Raw genomic sequence first — 23,068 nt, 5'->3', positions numbered from 1 at the left:
GGTGCATGTACAGAGAATTTGGTCAATATCACTCCTTGCAATAAGGACTTATAGGGTGCAGTCACTTTTCGGCAGGGCCTGCCGAAAAGTGACTGCACCCTGTAACTCTGGATTGGGAGGGGTTACATTCTCTGTCTTTTCAGCATTAATAGTAGAGGAAACCAGGTGCATGTACAGTGAATTTGGTCAATATCACTCCTTGCAATCCAGAGTTACAGGGTGCAGTCACTTTTTGGCAGGGCCTGCCGAAAAGTGACTGCACCCTGTAACTCTGGATTGGGAGGGGTTACATTCCCTGTCTTTCTGCATTAATAGTAGAGGAAACCAGGTGCATGTACAGTGAATTTGGTCAATATCACTCCTTGCAATAAGGACTTACAGGGTGCAGTCACTTTTCGGCAGGGCCTGCCGAAAAGTGACTGCACTGGATTGGGAGGGGTTACATTCTCTGTCTTTTCAGCATTAATAGTAGAGGAAACCAGGTGCATGTACAGTGAATTTGGTCAATATCACTCGTTGCAATCCAGAGTTACAGGGTGCAGTCACTTTTTGGCAGGGCCTGCCGAAAAGTGACTGCACCCCTCTCAGGATGAAAAGTAAACCTTTGGTGATCCCTTAATTTGTCATCTATCACCATCTTCAAGTCAAAAATTCAATCTGTCAGATACTTTTTTCATGACAACATACTTGCAAAACTAATTACATGTCCCTCATCTTCAGCTGTAGTTTATGTTTACTGCTAATCAGCAAATGTTAGCATGCTAAGATGCTGAACTAAATAGATATATATCCTAGACATAATGCTTATGATGGCATTCATTCTGATCCATTTGGCACACATGAGACTTACTTTATTAATCCACAAAGGAAATTTCACTGTCGCAGTAGCAATTCACATAAAATCATAATACTCACAATAATACACAATATAAAAACAGAAACCTGAATGGTAAAAATAGCACAGTATTTACAAATATATACATACATACACCTACCATACTGCAAGATTAAAAAAGGACATAGAATAAATAGAATAAAATTTTAATATTAATCTAAAATGTGCAAAATAAGAGCATTCACATGGGTCACACTTTATAATAACCATCAGTAATAAATGGTATATTTATAGTTCAGTGATTTTACTGTGAAGAGACAATAACATGGTTCATAAAACATTTATTAAGTAATTGTAAAGGTTAAAAGCATCAGTTGCAACTCATCCAAATAATGTTTATAAATGAACCACACAGTTTTTATTATTACGAACATCAATTGCAACTTTCCAATAAACAATTGCTAATAAGTCGTTTATAGAGCTTTTCATTGCTTGTTAACAGTAAAATAAAACTGGTAATTAAATTAACTATGAATTTGATGTTTTTAATTATATATAATTGTTTATTATAATGATTTGATAGATATTATAAGGTCTTACCAAATATATATATATGTATTAAGATATCAAAGACGGAGAAGAAAATACCGAGGACATGACCTCAGTGGCCTCAATGGTAGCTACGGCCCTGCTTATGTACGGTCCTTAAATTAAACTTGAAGCAGCACCTGACAAATGTTCATGAGGTAATTTTAGGTTTAGCAACAGGTGAATGGTTTCAACCACAACCAATAGCAGCTAGATGGAAGTTCAGGGGCGACACAGTGAAAATATCTAGTCAGGTGACAGTTAGCTGTAGCCCTTTATATACAGTATTAGTCATATTTCAGATAAGTGTGAGCTGGATCTTATGACTCAATATTAACAAATTAATTAAAATTAATATAGCTAGAAGTATTGGATGAAGGTTACACATCACAGGTTATCACAGTCTGCTGAAATCTGCACTCTGATCAGTCTGGTCATATCTAATCTAAGGTTTTAGTGTCTGTGTAAATTCATATAGCATATGTATGCGTTGCAGTTTTATTGGCGGGTTAGCAACAGAAGATATTGCCCGCCCACAGATGGAAAAAGAGATTGTGTGTGATTCAGATAACTCTGTTTTACTTGTATGCTACAGTTTGGATGCTTGAGCTGAAAAGAGCTTATTTTGAACAATGATTGGGCACTTAAGTCTGTAAACTCATAGCTTGTTCTCCTTTGCTTTTATACAGCTAGTTCTGTCTTGTTCATGTCAAAGAATCTATACATTTAAAGTTCATGCTGTGAATGTTATCTGTTATCTGCTGTTGTGGGCCTTTGATGCCAGTTGAAACAGTGAGAGTTCAGCTATACAAATACACTGCTCGTGATGTTAAAGCATGGGCAATTTACGTATCACACTGCTATGAGTGCTCTTTTCCTATAAAAACATTTTAGCAATGAAACGTGAGTGAAGACAAAGACACTTTTTAGAGTGTTCAGTACATTTATTACATGAATGGATTTGGTATTATGGGTATGAAACAGGATTTAAAGCAGCATATAGGTGAATGCAGTTAAATGACTTCATAAAAGATCAAAAAACTTCAACAATCAGAACTTTTTACAACTTTTTTTAGTGGCTAGGCAAATATTTCCTGGAGAGGTGGTGATGCGGCACTGAACATGAACATCTCCTGTGTAATTTTTTTTTTTTTTTTTTACCACACAGAAGAAAAGCAGCTTTATTTAACAATAATAATAAAACTGTAGGAGTGTTTTCATCCAACACTTAAAGGCGACCTTACTAAAAGTGAGTTTCTCGTGCACAGATTGTAACAAAAGGGCCGTTCACATATGCAGAAGGAGGAAGATTCGTCTGTTTTCCTCTGACGTGCATCTTCAAGCACAATTAGCGACTTCACAAATATTATGAAAGCCATGGTCCAATATTCAAATACATAGTACAAATACAGAAGTTGTACACAGATGGCATCAGGTGGCTGAATTCTTGAAACAGATGGAAATGAAAAGCTTGGAGATTTGTTATGTTTACAAAACCACCACATGCTGGTTTTATGTGAATCAGGAGGGAGTGCAATTTGAGATTTCTAAATCACCGGTATGTTAACGGACACTTTACATGTGAGACAGATAATACAAATTACACTATAAAGTTAGAATTTACCTTTATACGTAAAATAAATAAGTAAAAACTGTGCAACTTATCCTTTCTGGCTGCATTTGGGTTAATTTCTACTGTGTCCTTTTACAAAAGGCAGCTATAAATGTTCTGCTTGCACACCATCCACAATAAGATTTCACCTCCCTTATGACAAAACTCTCATTATCACATTATTACATCCTTAGACTGCTAAATCTGTGAATCAAGCAAACATGACTGATAACAAAGTAGTGATGGGAATAATCTAAATCAGAGTCATGCGCAACACTGTGTTATGGTGAGCAAAGTTTACTTCTTATCAGCTGGATAAGAGAGCATGTGGATCTTATCTAGATTTCAATATTGTGTAATTATTACCAGTGCATGTTAGAAGAGCAAACACAAAATTCCTTCAGACAGAATAAACTGATGAGCAAAAGAAAACAAATATTAAGATCCAAGTTCAGAGTCTCTTGGTGTCGTTTACAGTCTGTGATGGGTTGGTTCATATTGACAGTGTCTCTCTCATTATTTCTTTAGATGAGGATTGGATGGTGGTGTCATAGATAGTGGAGAGTGCCATCTCTGTACCACCGTTTACAGGGTTGTTGTTCCGGCCGCTCCTTCTAAAAGAGTCCCTGATCCTGCTGGAGAGGCGGTCGGACACACGCCTCACCACCCGGCTCAGTCTGCGGTTCTTCAGCTTCATCATGCCCACGTCGTCCTCTAGCTCCTCGGGTGGCACGTCGATGTTCCCGGAGTACCAGAACACCCACCAGATCAGGCTGAGGAAGATGATGATGGCCCCCGCGTAGATGAACAAGTCGTGGATGATCAGCCCTCCAAACACCCCCACCATCATGATGAGGACGCCGAGTATGTCGTGGGCCACTGCGAACCAGAAGGAGCACTTGCAGCGGCCCACTCCTCCGTAATTGATCTCCATGACTGGCTCCACCTGGACAGATGTTGACATGGTGGCGGTGGAGATAATCCAATTCAGAAATGTATGTCTTTTCCCAGAGTTAATCCAGATGTGGAAAAAGTAGCAGGTGCTGGCAGCTGCAGGACAGTGAAGTGTGATCCTCTGACAGAAACACACGAAAGAACCTGCAGTGACATTGGTCAAAGTACACAAGTTGTTATCAGCTACAGTCACACCAGCTTTGTGACTGTATTGGATGTTTCAAAGGAAACAGTTGCATCATCGCTGACAAAAAATAGTTTCAAAGTTCACAAGTCATCTCCATCCTTTCCTCAAGCCCCCTGGCTGTACCGTTTCCTCCTCTGCTTCTCTTTCAGTATGGGGATCCACACCAGCCCCATCACAACAAACAGCAGCCCTATGGACAGGCAGGCTGAGGCCACAGAGCGAGATGCCTCAGTCACCTCCAGTGACTGGAGCAGGAAGAGGAGTCCGCCTGCGGCACACATCAGAGATCCCATCACCATCACGATGATGGGTTTGTGGAGGTAGGCCCAGCCTGGGGCCACTGCAGTGCCTGCGTCAGAGTCCGGACACAAGCTTTGACTCCCAGAGTCATCTGGAAATGAAGTTTCTCCAATTGTCTCCATGGTTGCTATCCCTCTGAACCTTTAACACATAAATAATGAAACAAAACCCACTGAACATCCACAGCTCCCCAAGTTTCCTCTCTATTTCTGTCCTGAGTCTTCCTGTTTGCTCAGCCGGTCCCTGCTGAAGTCAATACAGCCATCTCCCAACAGTCATAAGAAGCAGTTATATCATCTGTATGATCAATATGAGAGTGTCTGCGTGATGCATCTCTCGTCCCCCTCGCCAGAAAACCGTGATCACACTGTAATTCCAGATGGCCCACCACACCCACACAGCAGAGGAAGGGCTTGGATGAATAGACAGACCCTGCCCACCTGTTGACAACAATATCATCACCACTGATTGGCTGGATCATCTTGCTCTTCCAAAACAAATATACTGTCTTTGGAAATGTAATACCTCAGTATCTCAGACAAGCTTCTGTGTACAATGCATGTCTGACATCTTCATTACTGCGGACATATAAGAGTTGTGAGGAACACATAAAGGATGTATTTGTGCCCATGCAGCATTATTGCTTGTGAGCAGCAGCTGTACAAGCCAGAGTATAGTCTCAGAGACAATAGGCATGTCATCTGATACAGCTGGCAGGTATACATGCACAGCTCTGATGGCTAAACTCAACACAAGCAAACATTGTGAAGGCGAAAGCACTTCAGATGTTAAAGCACACAGAAGCTGTCTGAAAACATACAGTACTCTGTTTTAGCCTGATGATGTTAAAATGATGCACCGCTAACTTCAACTACGTTTAGCAGATTTAAAACTGTTAATAGAGGATGTAAACCAAATCCTAAGTCACAAACGCTAAAGATGTCATGATTGTCTATTTATGTTCAGCGAGTCCTACTGATACTTTAAAAGGGCACTATGTAGTTTTGGAGAAGAAATCCAAACTCAGAATTTTAATTTTCATAATATCAATGAGGTAATAATACAAACTCAGGATTATTAATGTTTTCCTTAACTGAATAAACAAGCTGTTCTCATGGGAGAATAAGGTCTCCAGAACACTGTTTGAAGCTAGAAAGGTGGCAGGGTCCGCCTCATATAAACAAAGTAAAACAGTATGAAATTGTGTTGTCCTTTAAGGTCAGTTTGTTTAATCAGACATGAAAACGAAGACAGTTTGTTTAGACATATATCAGTCAATGAAGATTTTGCTCTGATTAAATTGTCTTCCCCGAAACTACTTATTGCTCCTTTAACTTCGCTTGACTCAATGTTTAAATGCATACGCATGACATCAATTATCCATTCTGACAAAAATGGGTTTTCCTGAGGAATGTCTGACTAGTAGAACTACCATTAAACAGTGGTGAAATGTAACCCGGTACATTTACTCAAGTGCTATACAAGAATACAAATTTGAGGTACTTAAGTATCTCCATGTCCTGCTAAACTACTGAGAAGTATATACGGCCAGCTGCAACATTAAAGTGATGGACACGTTTATGCATCAATGATTATAATCAATAATATATTAGCAGCGCATTATACTAAAAGTATAATAACACTTATACTTCATTAAAAGATCTGAATACTTCTTCCACCACTGCCTTGAAAGAAAATAAAGTCTTCTGAAAGGTTTATGTAATCATTTTGTTTTGTAAAGAATAATACTTAAATTCCCTGCTGAATTGTCATTTCCCATTCAAAAAAAGGAAACCAAAACCACTTTTTACTATATATGAATAGTCCCTATAAAGTCATCATAATGATTTTATAAGTCTTTTTCTCACAGACTGACACCTGTGCTTTTTAATGCGGATAGAAATACCTGCTGTGAAAAAGGCCTATTGTTACAAAGCATTTAGGGAACAAAGACAAATATTGTTTCAAATAACAAAGTTTATAATCTGTTATATTCAAGCAAAAAAAGACAAAACAGACTGAATATATTGACGAACATCCTGCGAACAATCTGCTCCTGTGTAAAATGTCCATGTTGAGGGGGGTGATGTGCAAAGACGCTCTGCTGAGAATCATTTCACTTTAGGCACTTTTCTTTTTACTTTGGAGTCAGTCTTCTTGGTCTTCTTGTTCAGTTTGCTTGGTGATTTCTTCTTCTTCGCTGCAGCGGGTTTGGGTGCTTTCTCCAGTTGCTTCTTTTTGGATGGCTTCTACAGGAAAGAAAGACGATAAAGGTCCGCAGTTCATTTAAGACACAGCACTACCCGATTCCCTCAAATATTTTAATATTTTAATTAATTTAAGTGTTTAAATCTAGAGTAGTGAGTAGTACTGACCTCCAGTTTAGGCTTTTTGCTTGGTGTTGTTATAGGAACAAGCTGTGGGATTTCGTCATCCTCCTCCACCTTTTTCTCCTCTCCCTCAGCAGTTTGCTTTACGTCCTCTGTCTTCTTCTTCTTTGCCTTTCCCTGAAAACACAAGCGCTGGTTATTTTACACATAAAACTGACTCAGACACAATAGAGACATTTGAGTACAAACTTGTTCTCACCTCTTTCTTGGGAGTCTGAGGACTTTTCTCTGCCGACCCCTGCGCATCGAGGTGGCTCAGGTCTGAGCTGTAGATGGGCAGAGCCACTGACGTTTGACTCTTTATGTGGATGATCTTCATCACTGGTCCCTTCTGTAAACATTAATACACAATTGTGACAAGTTAAAATTATTCAGTTGTCAAAAATGTGCCGTTTCCAGCTTCTTAAATGCAACGACTTCCTGCTTTTTTTTGTCCTTTAAAGACACAAGATAACTCTCTGAGCAGCAACACTCACCATACGTAGTTTGGCCACCACTGTCTGGACTGCAGCCTCGATGTTTTCTGTCACCTCATCTGCAGTCATGCCGGAGTGGGCAACACGTGCCATGCTACAGTAATCATGTGAGATAAAGGCAACACTGTAAACAGCATCCATACGAGTAAAATAAATGTAGGCATTTTTGTTTTTCATGCGAGCATGACAGTAGACACTGTGTATCAAAGTTGTAGAGACAGACTCCACAGGAAGAGGAGGTCCATCTGGATTTACATTGAATCTTTATAGCACCGCTACTGCCCGTATCAAACACTTAACAGAATCGATAGGGTTGCTGAGAGGTGCTAACCGTTTTAGCACAAGACCTGAAAACATTCTGTTGAGGCAATATTAAGGACAGAATGTTTTCCTGAAGCTCAAAAGGGTTAGTCTCACACAACGCTGAGATGTAAAGCAGATTTTATCAGGAGCACAAAGAGCAGTCGAGTGAATCTCACCAGCAGCAGCCTTTGTTGTTAACCTTCAAGCTGGTGCCCTGGATGACTCTCTCGATGTCTCGGGCCAGATGTTTGCTCTGCAGGTTCACAGACAGCGGCTCCCTGTGAAGTCAGAAATTGGGTAAGAATGCATCTAATGCAGCTAAACAACCAACCAACCAACAGAAAGAAACACAAAACAAACCCAAGTTTAATACATAAATATGCAGATTTGTAGAGAAAAACTCAGATATTGGTAACAAATGTGTTAAAGTAGCAGTAATTAACATTATAAAAAGGAGTTTTTTTAAGCTGTATGTTATTATATAGGGGCAATGTTTTTAATTTCATATCAGCCATCAAGCACTGTAACTCTTTAAGTACAACATCTTGTTTGTTCTCACACAGTAAGCACTACAACAGCTGTTGTTTCAAAGACTGAAGAGGAGAGCAGTCCCACTGTGACATGAATACGACATGTTGTGTCATAGAAATATGATGACTGGTTAATATGCAGTATTACTGCTCTTTCCCCCCTCATTAAAGCCCTAGCTTTTGACAATGCTTGCTGTTTTGTCTTGTTAACATTCAAATGTTTAGCAGTGTCATAATAACAGTCCACTTCAGCTGACTGACAGGAAGCAAAACATAAATCTACACACAGATCAACACCCAACAGACACCAAAACACCTGTTTGCTGTGGTATCGTACTGAAGATAATAAAAAAGTCTTACTTTTTCCTCTCATAGAAATGTTTTCCAAGGTGGGAGGGCAGCAGGCGGCGGACGCGGTCGTCAGACAGGAACATGTCAAAGTTTCCCAGCAGACGGCGCTTGGCTTCGTATGGTTTGTACTCCGTCTTCAGGACCTTGTATGGGATGATCTGCTCCGGACACAGGAACACATCATGACTATGGCTACCATTAATAGGAGGATGGTAAATCACTAGTGGTTTGTAAGATTTCAGATTTAAAGGGCACTATGGCTAGTTAACCAACTTTGCTGTCATGAGTGTATATAATGTTTATTATAATCCACTGTACATTTATGCATGCTGAGCAAAGTGTTTGTTGTCAGGACTCTGACTGCTAAATACCTCACTGATGTTTTTGACTCCCCTCTCCTCCAGCAGCTTCTTATAAAACCTCTGGGTCTGCTCTGCGGTCATTTTGGGCTCATCTCTGGTGAACAGGCAAACCTCGTCTGTGTCAGACCGCTGGCCATGGGGCAAGGGACTGAGGACGGAATCAACATCATTAAAAGTGTGTTCAGGTGAGAGATGACAACTGCTACTGAAGAAGTACAGGTCAAGCATTAAAGCAGCTTCGTGGAGGACTCACATGCGGATGGTCTGTGCCACTTTGGGGATCTTCCAGAGGGTGAAGAGCAGGCTGATCTGCTGAGTGTCGTCCAGGAACAGAGAGTCACTTGTCGACTTGGTTTTCAGGAAAGCTTGCAAGGCTTGGACGGCCTTTTTCACCTGGCAGACATGAATTCAAAAGTTATAAAAGACGATACAAACCGCCGACAAACTCCAGTTTTCTAACACTTGTTGAGATTAAGAATTATTACAGTGCCACTGTGAATTAGCTCCGTTGCTAAACAAGCTAGCTAATGTTAGCTATCTTACACCTGCTGACGATTCAAAACAACATAATCTGTGACAGTCAACTTCAACTTTAAGTCCCCGACATGCTGTTTATAAAGACTTTGGATGTATGACAGTAAAATGTAGTTTTTACCTGTGCCCGGTCTAACGCGACTCCTTTTTCCTCTGCCATGCTGTCTGCTTCACGTGTGACTCTAAGACACGCATGCGCAGCTGGTACACACTACGTCACATAGAACCACAAAAACTTTATTTGTACGACTTCCCTGAACACTCACAGGAGACTCACAGGAGAAGGGTTGCCTCCTGACCACCAACCTGACAGATACAGATATATGAGTTTTAATATGAAAGTATCGGCATTGTAAATTAAAACTTTGTAATATTATGAAGTAAATCACACATGTAGGGTATCCCAAAAGAGTAAAAAATACTTAAGTAAAATATATCATGTTAAAATATTACTCCTAAAAGTATCTGATATCAAATTTACATTAGTATCAAAAGTAATTTCCTGGAAATGACTGTACTTAAGTATCAATAGTATAAGTAAAAGCAATTTCTACATATATCTACATGTATGTATGTAAATATTTTATACTATGGAATCAGTGTTTTTGCGTATATAATTAATTAAATAATCAAAATATCTGCTACTTTGGCTCTGACGCAGCATATCTGCAAAGTAACTACCAACTACACTTACCAAATACATGTAGTAGAGTAAAAAGTACAGTAATTTATATATATAGACAATACAATGCTTGAGTAGATGTACTTTATTTATGTTCCATCACTGCCAAATGGGAATACTTCTTAAAAGAAAAACAAACACGACTTTCTGTTGCAGCTTGATCATTTATTTTCAGTTTAGATTATGTAACAGCTGTTTGTGTGTCTGTCTGTGAGTGTGTTTATCCATGGTTCATCAGAGTAGTATGTGACCTCTATCCAATTAAACCATCTCATGTGGAGAGAGACCAAACTAAAAATTTTGGTACAGCAATCCTTAAAACCAAATAAAATGTCCGTCGGATTCTTAATCCCACTCTTTAAAAGGGAGATGTACTTTGCAGATTATAATTACAGCCTAACTCCGGCCTTTTACAGGATATGAAATCTTTCCATGGTTTTAGTTTTTCTTCCCCAATCTCAGTAACACTGCATCCATCTCCATTCTAAAAACAAATGGTGTGGCCAGCCGGCGGCTTGGTTATCCAGGGGAGTACAGAAGGGGCACATGTAGCTACATTAGTGGCATAGCTGAGCTCTCAATATGAGAAAGCTGACACACTGGACTTGGTCTCTCATTTCGTATTGTTCATCATTAAAACTGATTCAGTCTTGTTTTCTTCATTTGATGCATTTCATTTTATTCTCTTTCTTCGCTCCTTGTTGTCGTTGTTCTCCTCTTCAGCATAGTTGTGTTTAAAGAGAGAGCAGCTGTTGGGGTCGGCTCTAGCAGCGTTTCTCCTCTGGTAACAAGTGGAAGAACTCCATGCATGCTGCCACTGTTGCATTTAGTCCTTTTCTGGCACCAGCTTCAGCACTTTGCCGATGGCGATAGTTTTGCCTGGGAGAGGAGCGTACAAAGTCAAAAAAATACAAGAAAATAAGCCAGGCATTCATTAAAGCAAATACAATCCCAATATATCATCTCTGCTGTCATCTGTGTACAAAATCTATTAGCTAAACATACTCAAACTCTCTTGCGAATACACAGTGTCCTTACCTTCGTCTCTCAGTGTGAATCGTCCCATCTGAGGGAAGTCTTTGAAGGTCTCTAAGCAGATGACTCCGGCTGCCCGAAGCCTGGCGATACACACCTGGTCCTGCTTCACAAAGCGTGGTCGGGTTTTGCTCTTCTCCCCCGTCTTCTTATCCACCAGACAGATTAAGGCCTACAGTCAGGATGTAAAGAGTTTAACAACTGAGGCCAGGTGGAACTCAAAAACTGATACTGGCTGCTTGAAAAGCAGAGCGGTAACTTACTGTGATTTGCACCTCTTCAATGCAGGTGTGGATGTGAAGGACTGCATTGTAACCAGGACAAATGATTGATTTGTGCTCAATGATGACGATCTGAAATATAAGAAGAGAGAGCCTTTTGAGGAGGATATAAGAACACATATATTAGTTCATTGATTATTCTGTAGATAGAATACAGGAGAGTGTGGCGTCACATGTAATAAATGAGAGCTGATTAAGCCTGTAGCAGCCTGAACCTGACTTGATTTGAATTCGTACCAGAATTATTGACTCCTAAATAACGATTATTCTTATTGTCATTTACTCTGTTGATAATTATTCTCTATTAATCGACAAGTTGCTTTGTCTAGAATGTCAGAAAAAGGTGAAATCTGTTGTTAATGATTCCCGAAGCCCAAGATGACGTCCTCAAGTGTCTTGTTTTGTCCACAACCTACAGATATTCGGTTTACAGTAAAGAAACCAGAAAATATTAAACTTTAAGAAGCTGGAATCCAAGAATTTTGACGATTTATTTTCTTAAAAATTAATTAATTCAACAGTTAACAACTAATCAACCGGTCCACTAATCACTGTAGCGCTAGAGAACACCAATACTTGCAGGCAGTGACTTCATATCTTGTTATTACCTGTGCGTCAAAGGTGCGTCCGGAGTGGCAGAGATTGTCAGGGCTACAGAGGATAAAACCAGGGAGGATTTCTTCCTCCTCAATACCCTTCAGCCTCAGCTTCAGATTCTCCCCGGGGCTTGCATCATCTGTCTCCACATCGTCACTCAGCAGGCTCAATACCTCCACTGTGTGCTGCAACACACACCAATTCATTCATACCTTAATTAAATGCTTTAAATAAAGACATTATTGCTGTACTGAAACAGTACATGGCAGGTGTCAGAACTGAAACTAAGTCATTTTGGTTACAGGATCTTCGTTCCAACTAGGCTGCAGTACATTTACTACAGGAATGAGGCCTTGAAGTTATTTCAAGGAGAAGGTTTATTGGTCCCTTGAGAGAAGGAGCAAAGTCACACAGAGGAGCTCTCACCCTGTTTGGCATCATGACCAGCTGCTGGGCTTTGCTGATGCATCCAGACTCCAGCTTTCCAAGGATAACTGTGCCCATGTCCTGCGAGCACACACACAAACAGACACACACACATCAAAAGGTTCAGCATTTTAGTATTAGCAGTAAACCTTTTATGCATTATTAGCCATTACTTACATAGAGTAAACGATTAATTGGCTAATAAAAAAAAATAATCACAAAGTTACGACAGCTGAAACGAGGACAAGAATCATTGAATTCAAATGTTTTGTGACCTGAGTCACAAAACAGGGTGAAGAAGGAGTAGGCGTCCTGTTTTATGAGTGTGGAATATTATAACACATATAACATCAAGGTGGAAACATAGTGCATTTTGAAAAATAGAATAAATTGTCACGTCCACTGAAAGCCATGCATCTCCAAATTTGGAGATGCATGGATTATTATTATTATAGAGATTATTTAAAACTCATTGTGATGCATAAGGAATCAATTCTGGTGAAGCTGAAAACTGCTCATGAAAAGTTGCAATTTTTATAATGCTAATGATATACCAACGGCCTACATCTCTATAACAACTACTGCCTAATGTAAACTACTTGTGTCTTCTAAACTCATCTGTGCTCCATTTAACTGCCTTACATGTACAGGCTTTTCCTTGCACACTTTAGTGGACTAGTCCATCATTCTATTCGCTTCCTTGACAAGACTTGGATGAGAAGATTTATGCCACTCTCAAGCTCTATTCGCACAGGACTGGTATTACCAGGGGACCTCGTGGGATTTAGATATTACCCCTCTAAATCAAAGTGTCGTGAGGCGCATCCACATGGGATCAATGAAGTCTGTATTTTACGAGAATTTACTGACATTATTCCCTGGATATGATGTCAAGGCTTTGCATAACATCAACTTTCAGAAGCGGAGCATCTGTTCTTAAATAGCCACATTTTTTTATATATAGTGTAGAGTTGTTTTGCTCACTTTTTGCATTTGTTACAGAATAAATACACAGTAGCAGCTCATTTAGATCAAGTAACAGATGTTTTGTGGCTGTACTTGAATATGACAACCTTTCATTGTTCCTAACCTTTCCTGTCACTCATTTTAAACGTCGATATAGTCACAGCTGTTGCCTGCTGTTCTACGTGATATGAGCCACTATCAAATTTCATTCTTGTTCAGTTCTCTGACAGCAATACAAGTCAAAAATCATGGAGATGCCGATTCTCACGGGACTAATATTATCACCTGACCTCTGTGTTTGGTGAAATATGGTCTGTAATTTGTGGTGGAAATTTTACTTTACAAATTGGCAGATTAAGATCACAGACGTCCTCTGCCAAATAACTAGTGGTCGCAAGGTTATACTAGTCCTGTGCGAATAGGGCTTCAGTGCGAATGGTAAATATGAGGCTACCATCAGCAGTAAGAAAGCTGAGCATAAAGACTAGAACAGGGGAAACAACTAACCTCTGTTTCCAGTCTTTTTACAGTCTGAGCTAAGCTAACAAGCTGCTGGACGTGGCCTCATATAGTGATACACACTTTATGTGAAGGTTATAAATCTTCATGTGTAACTCTCATCAAAGGAAGTGAAGTGTTATTAACCAAAATATATAATCAAAACAAAATAATAATTGTTTAATCTACAGATGTTTGTCTCTGCAGCAATCCTGCTGTATGGAAGTCTTGCCTGGGCCATTGGTATGCAGCACCCCGCTGACTGAACCATAATCCCCTTACATCAGGAGAAGACCAGTTGGGACTACTTAATCATATAACCACTATATAAGGCTCTTATGCAATCACAGCCAGAGAGGAGTATTTTAACAACTTAAAGACAAGAGGATAAAGAGAAAGGATGACAAGTGAAGAAAGAGAAGAGCCAATGATTAATGTAGAGACAACAGAGAGAGCTCCAAAATAACTCCATTCCACCAACACTTATGTGTTGAACTGCCTCCAACATCTAAACTGAGGCCAGTGCCAAGAAGCTGAATTATCCTAAGGAGGAATGCCTGTCAGAGGCTGTGGTGTGTGTGTAAGCACGCTGCTGTGCTCTTGGAAAATCACATGAGAGGAAGGAGAATGACAAACTGGAGAAGGAGTAAAAAAACAAAAAATGGCAACGTGAATAAAAAACAAAAAAAAAATCTGACGCCCACTCATCCACTGAGGATAGTGCAGTGAAGAAGACGAGCTGCCGTAGATTTCAGTTTTTCTCTTTGGAAAGAGAATTAATGGCTTCCAGCTGCTCACCTTGTACTTGTCGACGATCGGTAGTCTGACTGGTCCATCGCTGGATCTGGTGAAGTTTGGCAAACTGTCCAGATGGGCAATAAATGGCAAACCCCTGGCAGAGAACAAAAAGGGAAAACTGTCCATCACCATAGTTATAAAAATTCCACCTGCCTGCCATGGATGAGACAGCCTTTGACTCTTACTTCAAGTGAAGTCTGCCTGATTTTTTTGAACTTCTGATCTAACTACAACGGAAAAATGAAGACTCAAAACAAAGCCTCGCAAATAAAAAGAAAAATACCAGCGTAGAAGACGGAGTGAACAAATCTGCTCTATCCTTTTCTGTAACACTTCTAAGCTGTGCTCACCAGAGAAGTATTTAGAGTCTATAAAAAAATGACAATCTTATTTATGAACCCAAGTTTCTAGTTTTCTAACAGAATGTCCAAACTGGCTGCGAGCACAGCACACTGTTTTGACCTGAATTTTTGGATTACTGGATGGCTGCTTAGATGCCCTTTTGCTATTCATTCCTGTTGCACGTGTTGAAAGTGCTGTGTGGACAAGGACGGGTTGACGCATGAAGTTGAAATGAAGAGTTATCTATACAATACTGTCTCATTCTACAACAAAAACCTAAAGGGAGGTTGACAAGAGAGCTGGTAGTTTACTGTTTAAAAAGTACAAATGCAGGGAGATGAGCTTTTACTAGAGTGGTTACGTTTCCAGTCTAATCTCCAGCACACATCTGATAGGTAAGTGGTTTGTTTACATGGCCTAACAGAATTGCATATCTAACAGATTCAGTGTGGACAGCGAGTGTCCAATGCAATGTGCTAGATGCTCGCTTGCTTGCTGTTAGGACACGTGTATGAATTTGTCATTAATGAATGTCGCCAAGCCTTACCTCCCACTCCTTGGTCACTAAAAGGTCTTTCATGAATATTTAGATTTAAAATGTGCTGGTCTTTCTATACTCAAGGCAAGGTCAAAAAAGAAGGCCTGCGTCAGATGGGGATGGAGAAATAAGGCATGTGGTATTTTTGAGTGGACTTATTTGACACAAAGAATAAGCACTACTTTCTATAGTGTAAAGCTGCAACCTTTCAGGAAAAACAAAATGTTCCATTATGAAAAGGTAGATGCCAAGAGGGTCACTACTGTTAAATGACATTGTGTTCAGTGTCACTAATGGGCACAAAAAGGCACAAGTCTGGGATATATTAGCAAACCTGTGCCAGTAAACCTTGTGTGAATTAACTAGTGGACAGCGAAGCAATGCAGTTGTTTTACCGTCGTTGTCGTTGGCAATGCCAAGCCGACTCAATGCCTAAAGCAGTCTCATGTCGTCCATATTATGTGTTTATAGTAAGACAAAACTTAAGACAAAGATGAAATTAATAAGGACTAAAGATAGCCACTACAATAACAGTGATACTGATCATTACTTTCTTCTTGACGTTGCACTTAACTTAATTTTAATTTACATTTTATCTTTAGTGTTTTAATGTTTCAATTATCCGTTGTTAGAAGTTTTCTTTTTCTTGTACTTCTTATGCTGGCCTGTTTATTCATACATAAACTAATAATACAATTAATGTTTAATAATAAAGGAGCAGAAACCAAATATCCTGAATGTACTGAAAAATCGATTCATACAGGGACATGAGAATTTTCTATGACCACTTCAGTTAAGTTGTGTGTGTGTAGCTGTGTTTAACCACTGGTGAATAAAGGCTGAAGAGGATGACTGCACATCCAGTTACAGCATCTAAAATTCGTCCTGTGGACAGCCTGTCAGTACTTCCTACCATACGACCATAGAAACCCATTCACAGCGTCCACTTACGTGTACCAGGGGCACTCAGTTACGGGGTCCTTGAGGTTGGCACCTGTGAGTCCAGAGCAAGGCATAAAGTGGATGTCCTTCTTGGGGTTGAAGCCCACCTTCTTTAGAAAGGGCACCAGCTTCTCCTTACACTCTTCATATCTGCAGTGATGAAAAGATGATTTGCTTGCATATGAATTCTATAACATCATGGACTGTCACATGTGTTGTGAACATATGAAGGCCAACAACAGTGATATAGTCACTGATAGACAATGTTTGGCACCAATCTGCCACATCTTCCTTAATGACAATTTAACACAAGAAAAAAGTAAAGAAATATTGATGACACAGCATTAAAGCCAACATAAACACGTCATCTCCCTGCTCACCGCTCGAGGCTCCAGTTGACAGTGGGGTCATCCATCTTGTTGACCAGGACGATGAGATGTTTGACTCCTGCTGTTTTAGCCAGCATGGCGTGCTCCCGAGTCTGTCCGCCCTTCTCAAAGCCGGTCTCAAACTCCCCCTTCCTCGCTGAAATAACCTGATACAAACCAATAAAGTGAGGCGGAAATAATTACACCAGTTAGTGACAAATACTTAGCTTAAAATAGCTGTCTGCTTTTAATAAATTCTTTGAACTTATTTATAAGAAATATACAGGATTTAATCTCTGTGTGTCTATCTCACCAGGACTGCAAGGTCGGCTTGTGACGCTCCACCAATCATGTTGGGGACGAAGCTCTTGTGTCCGGGCGCATCCAGGATGGTGAAATGTTTTTTCTCAGTCTCGAAGTAAGCTCTCCCGACCTCCACTGTCTTCCCCTTGTCCCTCTCCTCCTGGTTTGTGTCCAGAGCCCACGACAAGTACCTGCAAAACACATGTTTATCTATTAATTTATCCTTCACACAACTGTGTTGTGAGCACTTAAAATTACTGCACGTGTGGCAAACGAGTCTCTTGCAATCAAAAGCTTTGTAAAATGTGATTAGCTGCTAACATGCAAATTATAGGCATGCTATTTTTAGACACAAGAAAATAAAGGGGGGAAAAGAAAAGCTAGGAGAAGGGGCTGGAGAACAAAATATTTGCTGTAAAACAAGTCTTAATCTTAGGTACAACACAAACATTCTCACCATGTCTCCCTGTTCTTTTCTTTCGCTTCTCTTTCATATTTCTCCAGGGTTCGCTTTTCCACCATTCCAGTTAAGTACCTAGCAAGGAGAACACAAAGAAAAGGCAACTTGACAAAACTAATGGAAATGCAAAATATGTCATACTTATTTAGAAAAAGTGAAACTGAAGCTCAAACTGAAAACTAACCTTTGTGCAAGAGGGAACACAGTGCATGTACATGTTTTTCTGCCAGCTATACACACTGATTTTTTTTGTATTTAATTTTCTGGGACTGAACACAGAGGTGGGGCCAAAAAAAAAAACTATTCTTAGATGCAATGTGATTCTCTCTTGAAAGATTATGTCTTGATGCGAATAAGTGCGGAAATTTGAAACAAAATCAAATCAAAATTTCTCAACGTTATGATCGCCTGCAAGTTTTTTAAGAGCTGGCTGTACGTATTGGTGAAGATGGCTGAGCACGGCCAAAGATAATAGCAGTAAATTCAAATGTTTATTTTATATGTTCTAATGGAGCAAGTTGTCACGTGGTGAGAAATTATAAATCATGTATAGAAAGTTAAAATTCTGACTCATCGCGATGCACTCAGGTGAACAGATGATCATTTATGAAGTGCATTGTAGCCATCTGAATCAGAATCTAATTGTATTGTAAGGTGCCTAGAGATTCTAATCCTAACTGAACACAGTATAAGATCAATTAAAAAGGCACAATACTATGTTCAAGAGAAATGTTAGTACTTCATATTTCACTTCTTTTGTCTATTGTGCAGCCCTGCAGCATAGTGATCAGCCAACGCAGGATATGAAAAATGAATTACTCACATGATCTGTCCTCCAATAGTTGATTTACCAGCATCTGACAGACACAGCAGGCAAAAACATTATGAGTAAAACTTCCTATAAACTGAGATAAAATAACAAACACACGTACAAAACTGAGACGCACCCACGTGACCGATGAAGACCACATTCACGTGCTCTTTCTTGGGCGCATCAGGCAGTGCCGGAGCCACTTTGGGCATGGGCATCTCCTCCTCTTCCTCCTCCATCATCTCCTCATCCTCTTTCCTCGCAGCGCCCTCCTCACAGACTTCTCCTGAACCCATGTCCTCCTGTCCTCCGCCTCCTCCGCCTCCCCCCGGCTCCTCCTTCTGCTCCCACGTCTCCTCCTCTGTGGTCATGTCTGCCTCTGTGCTTCCATTCTCCACTGGAGCTGGAACCAAAGACTCCACCTGTTATTTCTCTGTAATGTCTGGATGCTACAGACACAGTTTTGGAGGGAGGAGGATCTATTTAATGATACGACAGGCTGTTTGACTTGGATGAAAACCTGAGGACTGACCATGAGTGGATCCTGATTGATTCTGTAGCTGGACTGAATTCAAGCTGCTACATTTCTGCCAGTTTTAGTCCAAACTTAAATCATTTTACCACATTTGCACAAACATTTGCACAGAGATCTCCTCTTACCCAAACAATTCAAACTTCACAGATAGAACTGCACTGAATGAAGTCCTCTCATTCATTTGGATCTCCTACACCATTATCATCCATGTGCTCTATTATAGACATGTTTCTTTTGTGTGTTATTATCGCTAATTATTGTGTATTATACGGAAGTAGTTATGTCATTAGACTCTATTGTAATATAGTCTTGATTCGAGGGAACTGGCTGTAAAACCAACCGTAACTTCAATATCCAATCTGTCAGAGTGAAATGAACACTTTGGCTGTCACAATAGCTGCCCTTTAGTTTCCTTTAGTTTTTAGCCTTTCTGGTAGATACAAATATAAACTGCTGCAGATGACAGTGGTATTTAATTTCCAGGTGACCCAACTACTACTGGAGCTGTGTCTTTAATCTACATACTTTATGTAATATGTGTAATATATAGCATGGACACTGGAAGTCGGTGTAAACAAGGCAAACAAGGCACAAAAAACGTCAATTGATGGAGAAAAAAAACTCACTCCCACGCTCTATATGCAAACAAACACATCCATTTTTACACAAAAAAAGAAATACATTAATATATAACATATGCTAAATTTACAAGAAGGCCCAAATAATTAAGAATCTCCTATCCTATTTCAATAACGCTCAAAATTGAGCAGTTTTAAATGGGAGTCTGGGGAATGTGCCTGCCTCTTCATCCCCTTGCTGTTGTTTACTGTAGTTGCTGTGGCTGCTCTGACCTATGGTGTGCTGGTGTTCAAGTTAGCAATCTGATGTAGTGCAAAACTTCTCAAAATGTTGTAAATTGTTAAAAACTATGTGCTTTAAATCATCCTGGCCATTCAAATGAATACAAAAAACATTACTGACGTGCACTATTTACTATGATATCATTATGACTGACTTCTGAGCGTCCCTGTCGTATAAAGCCCTTGAGGATAGCACATGCTCATAAAACTCATTTGCCTTCACAGATCACCTAAAAAGTGTTGCAAGGCCTCACTGTGGGTGGTCTGCGGTTCAATGTTCATTAGTCCAGTTCACTTGTTAGTAATGTGATGCTCTGCCAAGCAAACAAATGCAAGTCAACACAAAAAAACTGACCGAACATAAGCGTACTATGAAATCTGCCAAGCCCTGCAGAAGAGGCATCTTCCCATGGCAACACACAAAAAACCCTCCCATTTCAGTAACTATGAAATTATGCAGCCGAGTAGTCATGTACAATGCCTATTTTCCTCTCAACCCTGGTCATTTATAAGCAGCCTGTGAGATATTGCTGCTTGCGAGAGCCATTTGTGCCTTGACTTTGTCAACAGTCTCATTATGTGGTAATTATAATTTGTCTTTCAGTAATCTTCAGAGCTATTTGAAGAGCCAAGTTGAGTATATAGTCCGTAGTTTTGCCTTCCTTTGTCACACACCCGCCTACAGCTGCAGCGCTCAGTCACTCCATTAAAAACAAAACCACCAACAGCTCTCTGTAATTTGAGGAGAGGCATGCAGCATCCAGGTTCAAGCCCAAAAATGTGAATGAACCTGACTCCAACTAGTCAGCACAAAGTGACTGCATTTTTCTGGAGTAATCAGATACATTCAAATTGCTCTGACACACAGCAGACCAAGGCCTTGGACATCCATCCCCTGACACATATCACAGCCGTCTATTTCAGGCATGGACAAGTGAGGTTGCATCATATTATACGTAGGCCCATGCACAAGGGTTAACCGATGCCAGCAATCCAAATATGGCTCAGTAAGTGAACCTCGGAGCAGAAACCCAGCAGTGAACATCCACGATTTGGTAGCCTGGATGAGGTCTGGCCTGAGATATTGAATCTGGCTGCGGGGGAAATGTGCACACCTGAGCCTGTAACCACACCTGTCATGTGGTAACAACCTGCCTGACAGCCAGATTAGTAATCTAATAACCTGAACATGTAGCGCCTGCAGTGCTCTGTGGGTGCATACCGACTGTTTCTGTCACCTCCATGGTGGCCACTGGATCAGGGGCACCTTAGAGGAGAGAAAACACAGCATGTCAAACTTTCATACATATTTATTAGACAGGGGTGGTCACGTTTTACGTCTTGTTGCGGTTGTTACCGCGTTATAAATACACTATGACACCATTACAACACATGACTAACACTCGGGTCGACTTGTTGATTAGTTAGTGGAAATGCGGTAACTGTGGCGCTGGCTGGACTGAGCGCAGCGAGTTGCAGTCAGGAAGGCTAACTTAGCTGGGCTAGCAAGCAAGCTAGCAAGTTAAGCTAACTTCCAGCCCAGCTGTCTGGTTTCACCTACCGTCTGAAGCTGGTATTTCCACGGCGCTGGCTTGAAGGAAGCTCGGTACAAACACCGGAGCGTTAACGTTGGGGACAAACGGCTTGGCGTTGACGTTTAGCGCTGCGAAGGCGGTCGGGAGCCCCGCCGCGGCAGCCGGGGCCTCGGCATCCTCCTCCAGCTCCCACGAATCCGGGGCTGTGTCTCTCGGGTCCATCGCTCCTTTCACCAGAGTTGACAAGCTTACCACTCCCGGGGAAGGTGGATGATCTTTATGGTTCTGTTAAAACGCGTTTAGTTGCTGGTGTGTTTTAGACTCTTAGCAGCACGTTTGTTGAAGTTGCCATTGCTTTGTTGAGCCTTGCTTTTGAGCATATGGATCCCGTATCCGACGAGAAGTGGTGTAACAGCCGCTACACGTCCCCCACACACCGCCAGAGGGCAGCACCGGGCCTCTGCCTCCTGTACCATGTTACCTAAAACTTCACACCTCTGCAGGTACTCTGAGCCACCTCAGCTCATCAGGGTCAATTATAAAAAGTACATAACTGTTGTCTTTTTTGTTGTTGTTTAGTTTAACATCTCTGAAACACAGGACCAATACAAAAAAGTCTATAAATATAAAGAATGAATACATCTAAAGTACCACAGTTAAAGGTTGTCACTGTAACTTCAAGAAATGAAGACATAAAGTCAGTCAGTAAATGCAATTATTAAATAATAAATTAAAGGTGCAATATGTAAGAAAGGCTGCCTGTCGAGGGTCATTCCAAACAGAAAGGGTAAAACCGCTAACCCAGATTAAACCGCTAACTGCTGCTCACTTCACTCTTAAGCTGTACTGGCTGCCATTAGCTGATTATCTCAGTTAGCAGTGCAGCTAGTGAGCCAAAGCTGACACAGTGGTATAACAGGATGGGACATGCCGGGGCTAGCAACTAGTTAACTTCAGTGGACATCTCTGCAACACAGTACACAGACGTCTTTGACATAACGTCAACACTGTTGTTTCTCCACTCTGTTAATAATGTTAGTATGTTTTTTGAAAGTTGAAACTTAAAATTTGGGTCATATTCAGTGTCTGTACCTAAATTCTTAAGAGAGGCTCATAACTGAACATGATGGCAAGTTATTTACACTTTCTAAAGCCATGCTGGATTTTCTATTCATGTAAGTCCACTTTCAGTTGGCTAAGATTAATTTAAATGCTTAACTAGAATATTTCACCTCTTCATCCTGAAAACCTGTATAATCTTCAGCAACCTGATCCTGTGCACCTTTTATTTTCAATGTTTAATGGGTTAAAGGTCCAGTGTGTAGGATTTAAGGGGCTGTATTGGCACAAGTGCAATATAATATTCATAATTGTGTTCTAATTAGTGTATAATCATCTGTAACCAAGAATGGTTGTATGTGTTTGTTTGTTGTTTGACCTTAGAATGAGCCCCTTGTATCTACAGAGGGAGCAGGCCCTTTTTAATGTTCAGTAATGCTTATTAGTTTCTGCTCTGAACCAAAGGGTAAATGTTCCCATTGCACACCTCTGGACCAGGAGGTGTTGTTGACGTGTCACAGCAGAAACACACAGGTGTAAGTGATAATGTTAATTAGAACTGCATTACATTTAGTTTCAGTCCCAGCTCTCTGGTAGTCTTTAGTGTTAT

General features: G+C 40.4%; 3 protein-coding genes and 1 non-coding gene across 4 annotated transcripts; all 4 read right to left on the bottom strand.

Moving 5' to 3' along the window:
• Window positions 1-2,346: 2,346 nt before the first annotated feature.
• On the bottom strand, window positions 2,347-4,112 carry LOC141015387 (transmembrane protein 238-like). The gene has a single exon (XM_073489446.1). The coding sequence runs from the start codon at window positions 3,997-3,999 to the stop codon at window positions 3,529-3,531; it is 471 nt and encodes a 156-aa protein (XP_073345547.1). The 5' UTR covers window positions 4,000-4,112; the 3' UTR covers window positions 2,347-3,528.
• Window positions 4,113-6,433: 2,321 nt separating this feature from the next.
• On the bottom strand, window positions 6,434-9,638 carry rsl1d1 (ribosomal L1 domain containing 1). Its single transcript, XM_073489445.1, has 9 exons — window positions 9,544-9,638; window positions 9,142-9,281; window positions 8,898-9,036; window positions 8,536-8,684; window positions 7,822-7,923; window positions 7,343-7,436; window positions 7,066-7,197; window positions 6,852-6,983; window positions 6,434-6,725 (listed from the first exon to the last, which is right to left on the bottom strand). Exons 1-9 carry the CDS (start codon window positions 9,580-9,582, stop codon window positions 6,588-6,590), a joined length of 1,065 nt encoding a protein of 354 aa, XP_073345546.1. The 5' UTR covers window positions 9,583-9,638; the 3' UTR covers window positions 6,434-6,587.
• Window positions 7,539-7,669, bottom strand: LOC141016144 (small nucleolar RNA SNORA55). Its single transcript, XR_012180582.1, has one exon. It is a non-coding gene; the product is annotated as a small nucleolar RNA SNORA55 (small nucleolar RNA).
• Window positions 9,639-10,248: 610 nt separating the features above from the next.
• Window positions 10,249-21,850, bottom strand: gspt1 (G1 to S phase transition 1). Its single transcript, XM_073489262.1, has 14 exons — window positions 21,426-21,850; window positions 21,087-21,131; window positions 18,606-18,872; window positions 18,482-18,515; window positions 17,656-17,733; window positions 17,209-17,389; window positions 16,908-17,062; window positions 16,537-16,677; window positions 14,706-14,799; window positions 12,444-12,524; window positions 12,029-12,202; window positions 11,403-11,492; window positions 11,143-11,311; window positions 10,249-10,983 (listed from the first exon to the last, which is right to left on the bottom strand). Exons 1-14 carry the CDS (start codon window positions 21,619-21,621, stop codon window positions 10,931-10,933), a joined length of 1,758 nt encoding a protein of 585 aa, XP_073345363.1. The 5' UTR covers window positions 21,622-21,850; the 3' UTR covers window positions 10,249-10,930.
• Between the last annotated feature and the right edge of the window lie 1,218 nt (window positions 21,851-23,068).

Source organism: Pagrus major, chromosome 20, assembly GCF_040436345.1.
Source record: "Pagrus major chromosome 20, Pma_NU_1.0".
NCBI classification, from domain to species: Eukaryota; Metazoa; Chordata; class Actinopteri; order Spariformes; family Sparidae; genus Pagrus; species Pagrus major.
Note: the sequence above shows the minus strand (reverse complement) of the source record. Positions and strands in the feature narration are given on the sequence as shown.

Coding starts and splice junctions, on each gene's coding strand:
- LOC141015387 (XM_073489446.1), bottom strand. CDS start 3,999: ATGTCAACATCTGTCCAGGTGGAGCCAGTCATGGAGATCAATTACGGA.
- rsl1d1 (XM_073489445.1), bottom strand. CDS start 9,582: ATGGCAGAGGAAAAAGGAGTCGCGTTAGACCGGGCACAG. Junction 7,924..8,535: donor CATTTCTATGAGAGGAAAAA/GTAAGACTTTTT, acceptor CTGACTTCACAG/GGAGCCGCTGTCTGTGAACC. Junction 6,726..6,851: donor GCAAAAAGCCTAAACTGGAG/GTCAGTACTACT, acceptor TCTTTCCTGTAG/AAGCCATCCAAAAAGAAGCA.
- gspt1 (XM_073489262.1), bottom strand. CDS start 21,621: ATGGACCCGAGAGACACAGCCCCGGATTCGTGGGAGCTGGAGGAGGAT. Junction 14,800..16,536: donor ACTGAGTGCCCCTGGTACAC/GTAAGTGGACGC, acceptor GTTCTCTGCCAG/GGGTTTGCCATTTATTGCCC. Junction 11,312..11,402: donor TTGAAGAGGTGCAAATCACA/GTAAGTTACCGC, acceptor TCCTGACTGTAG/GCCTTAATCTGTCTGGTGGA.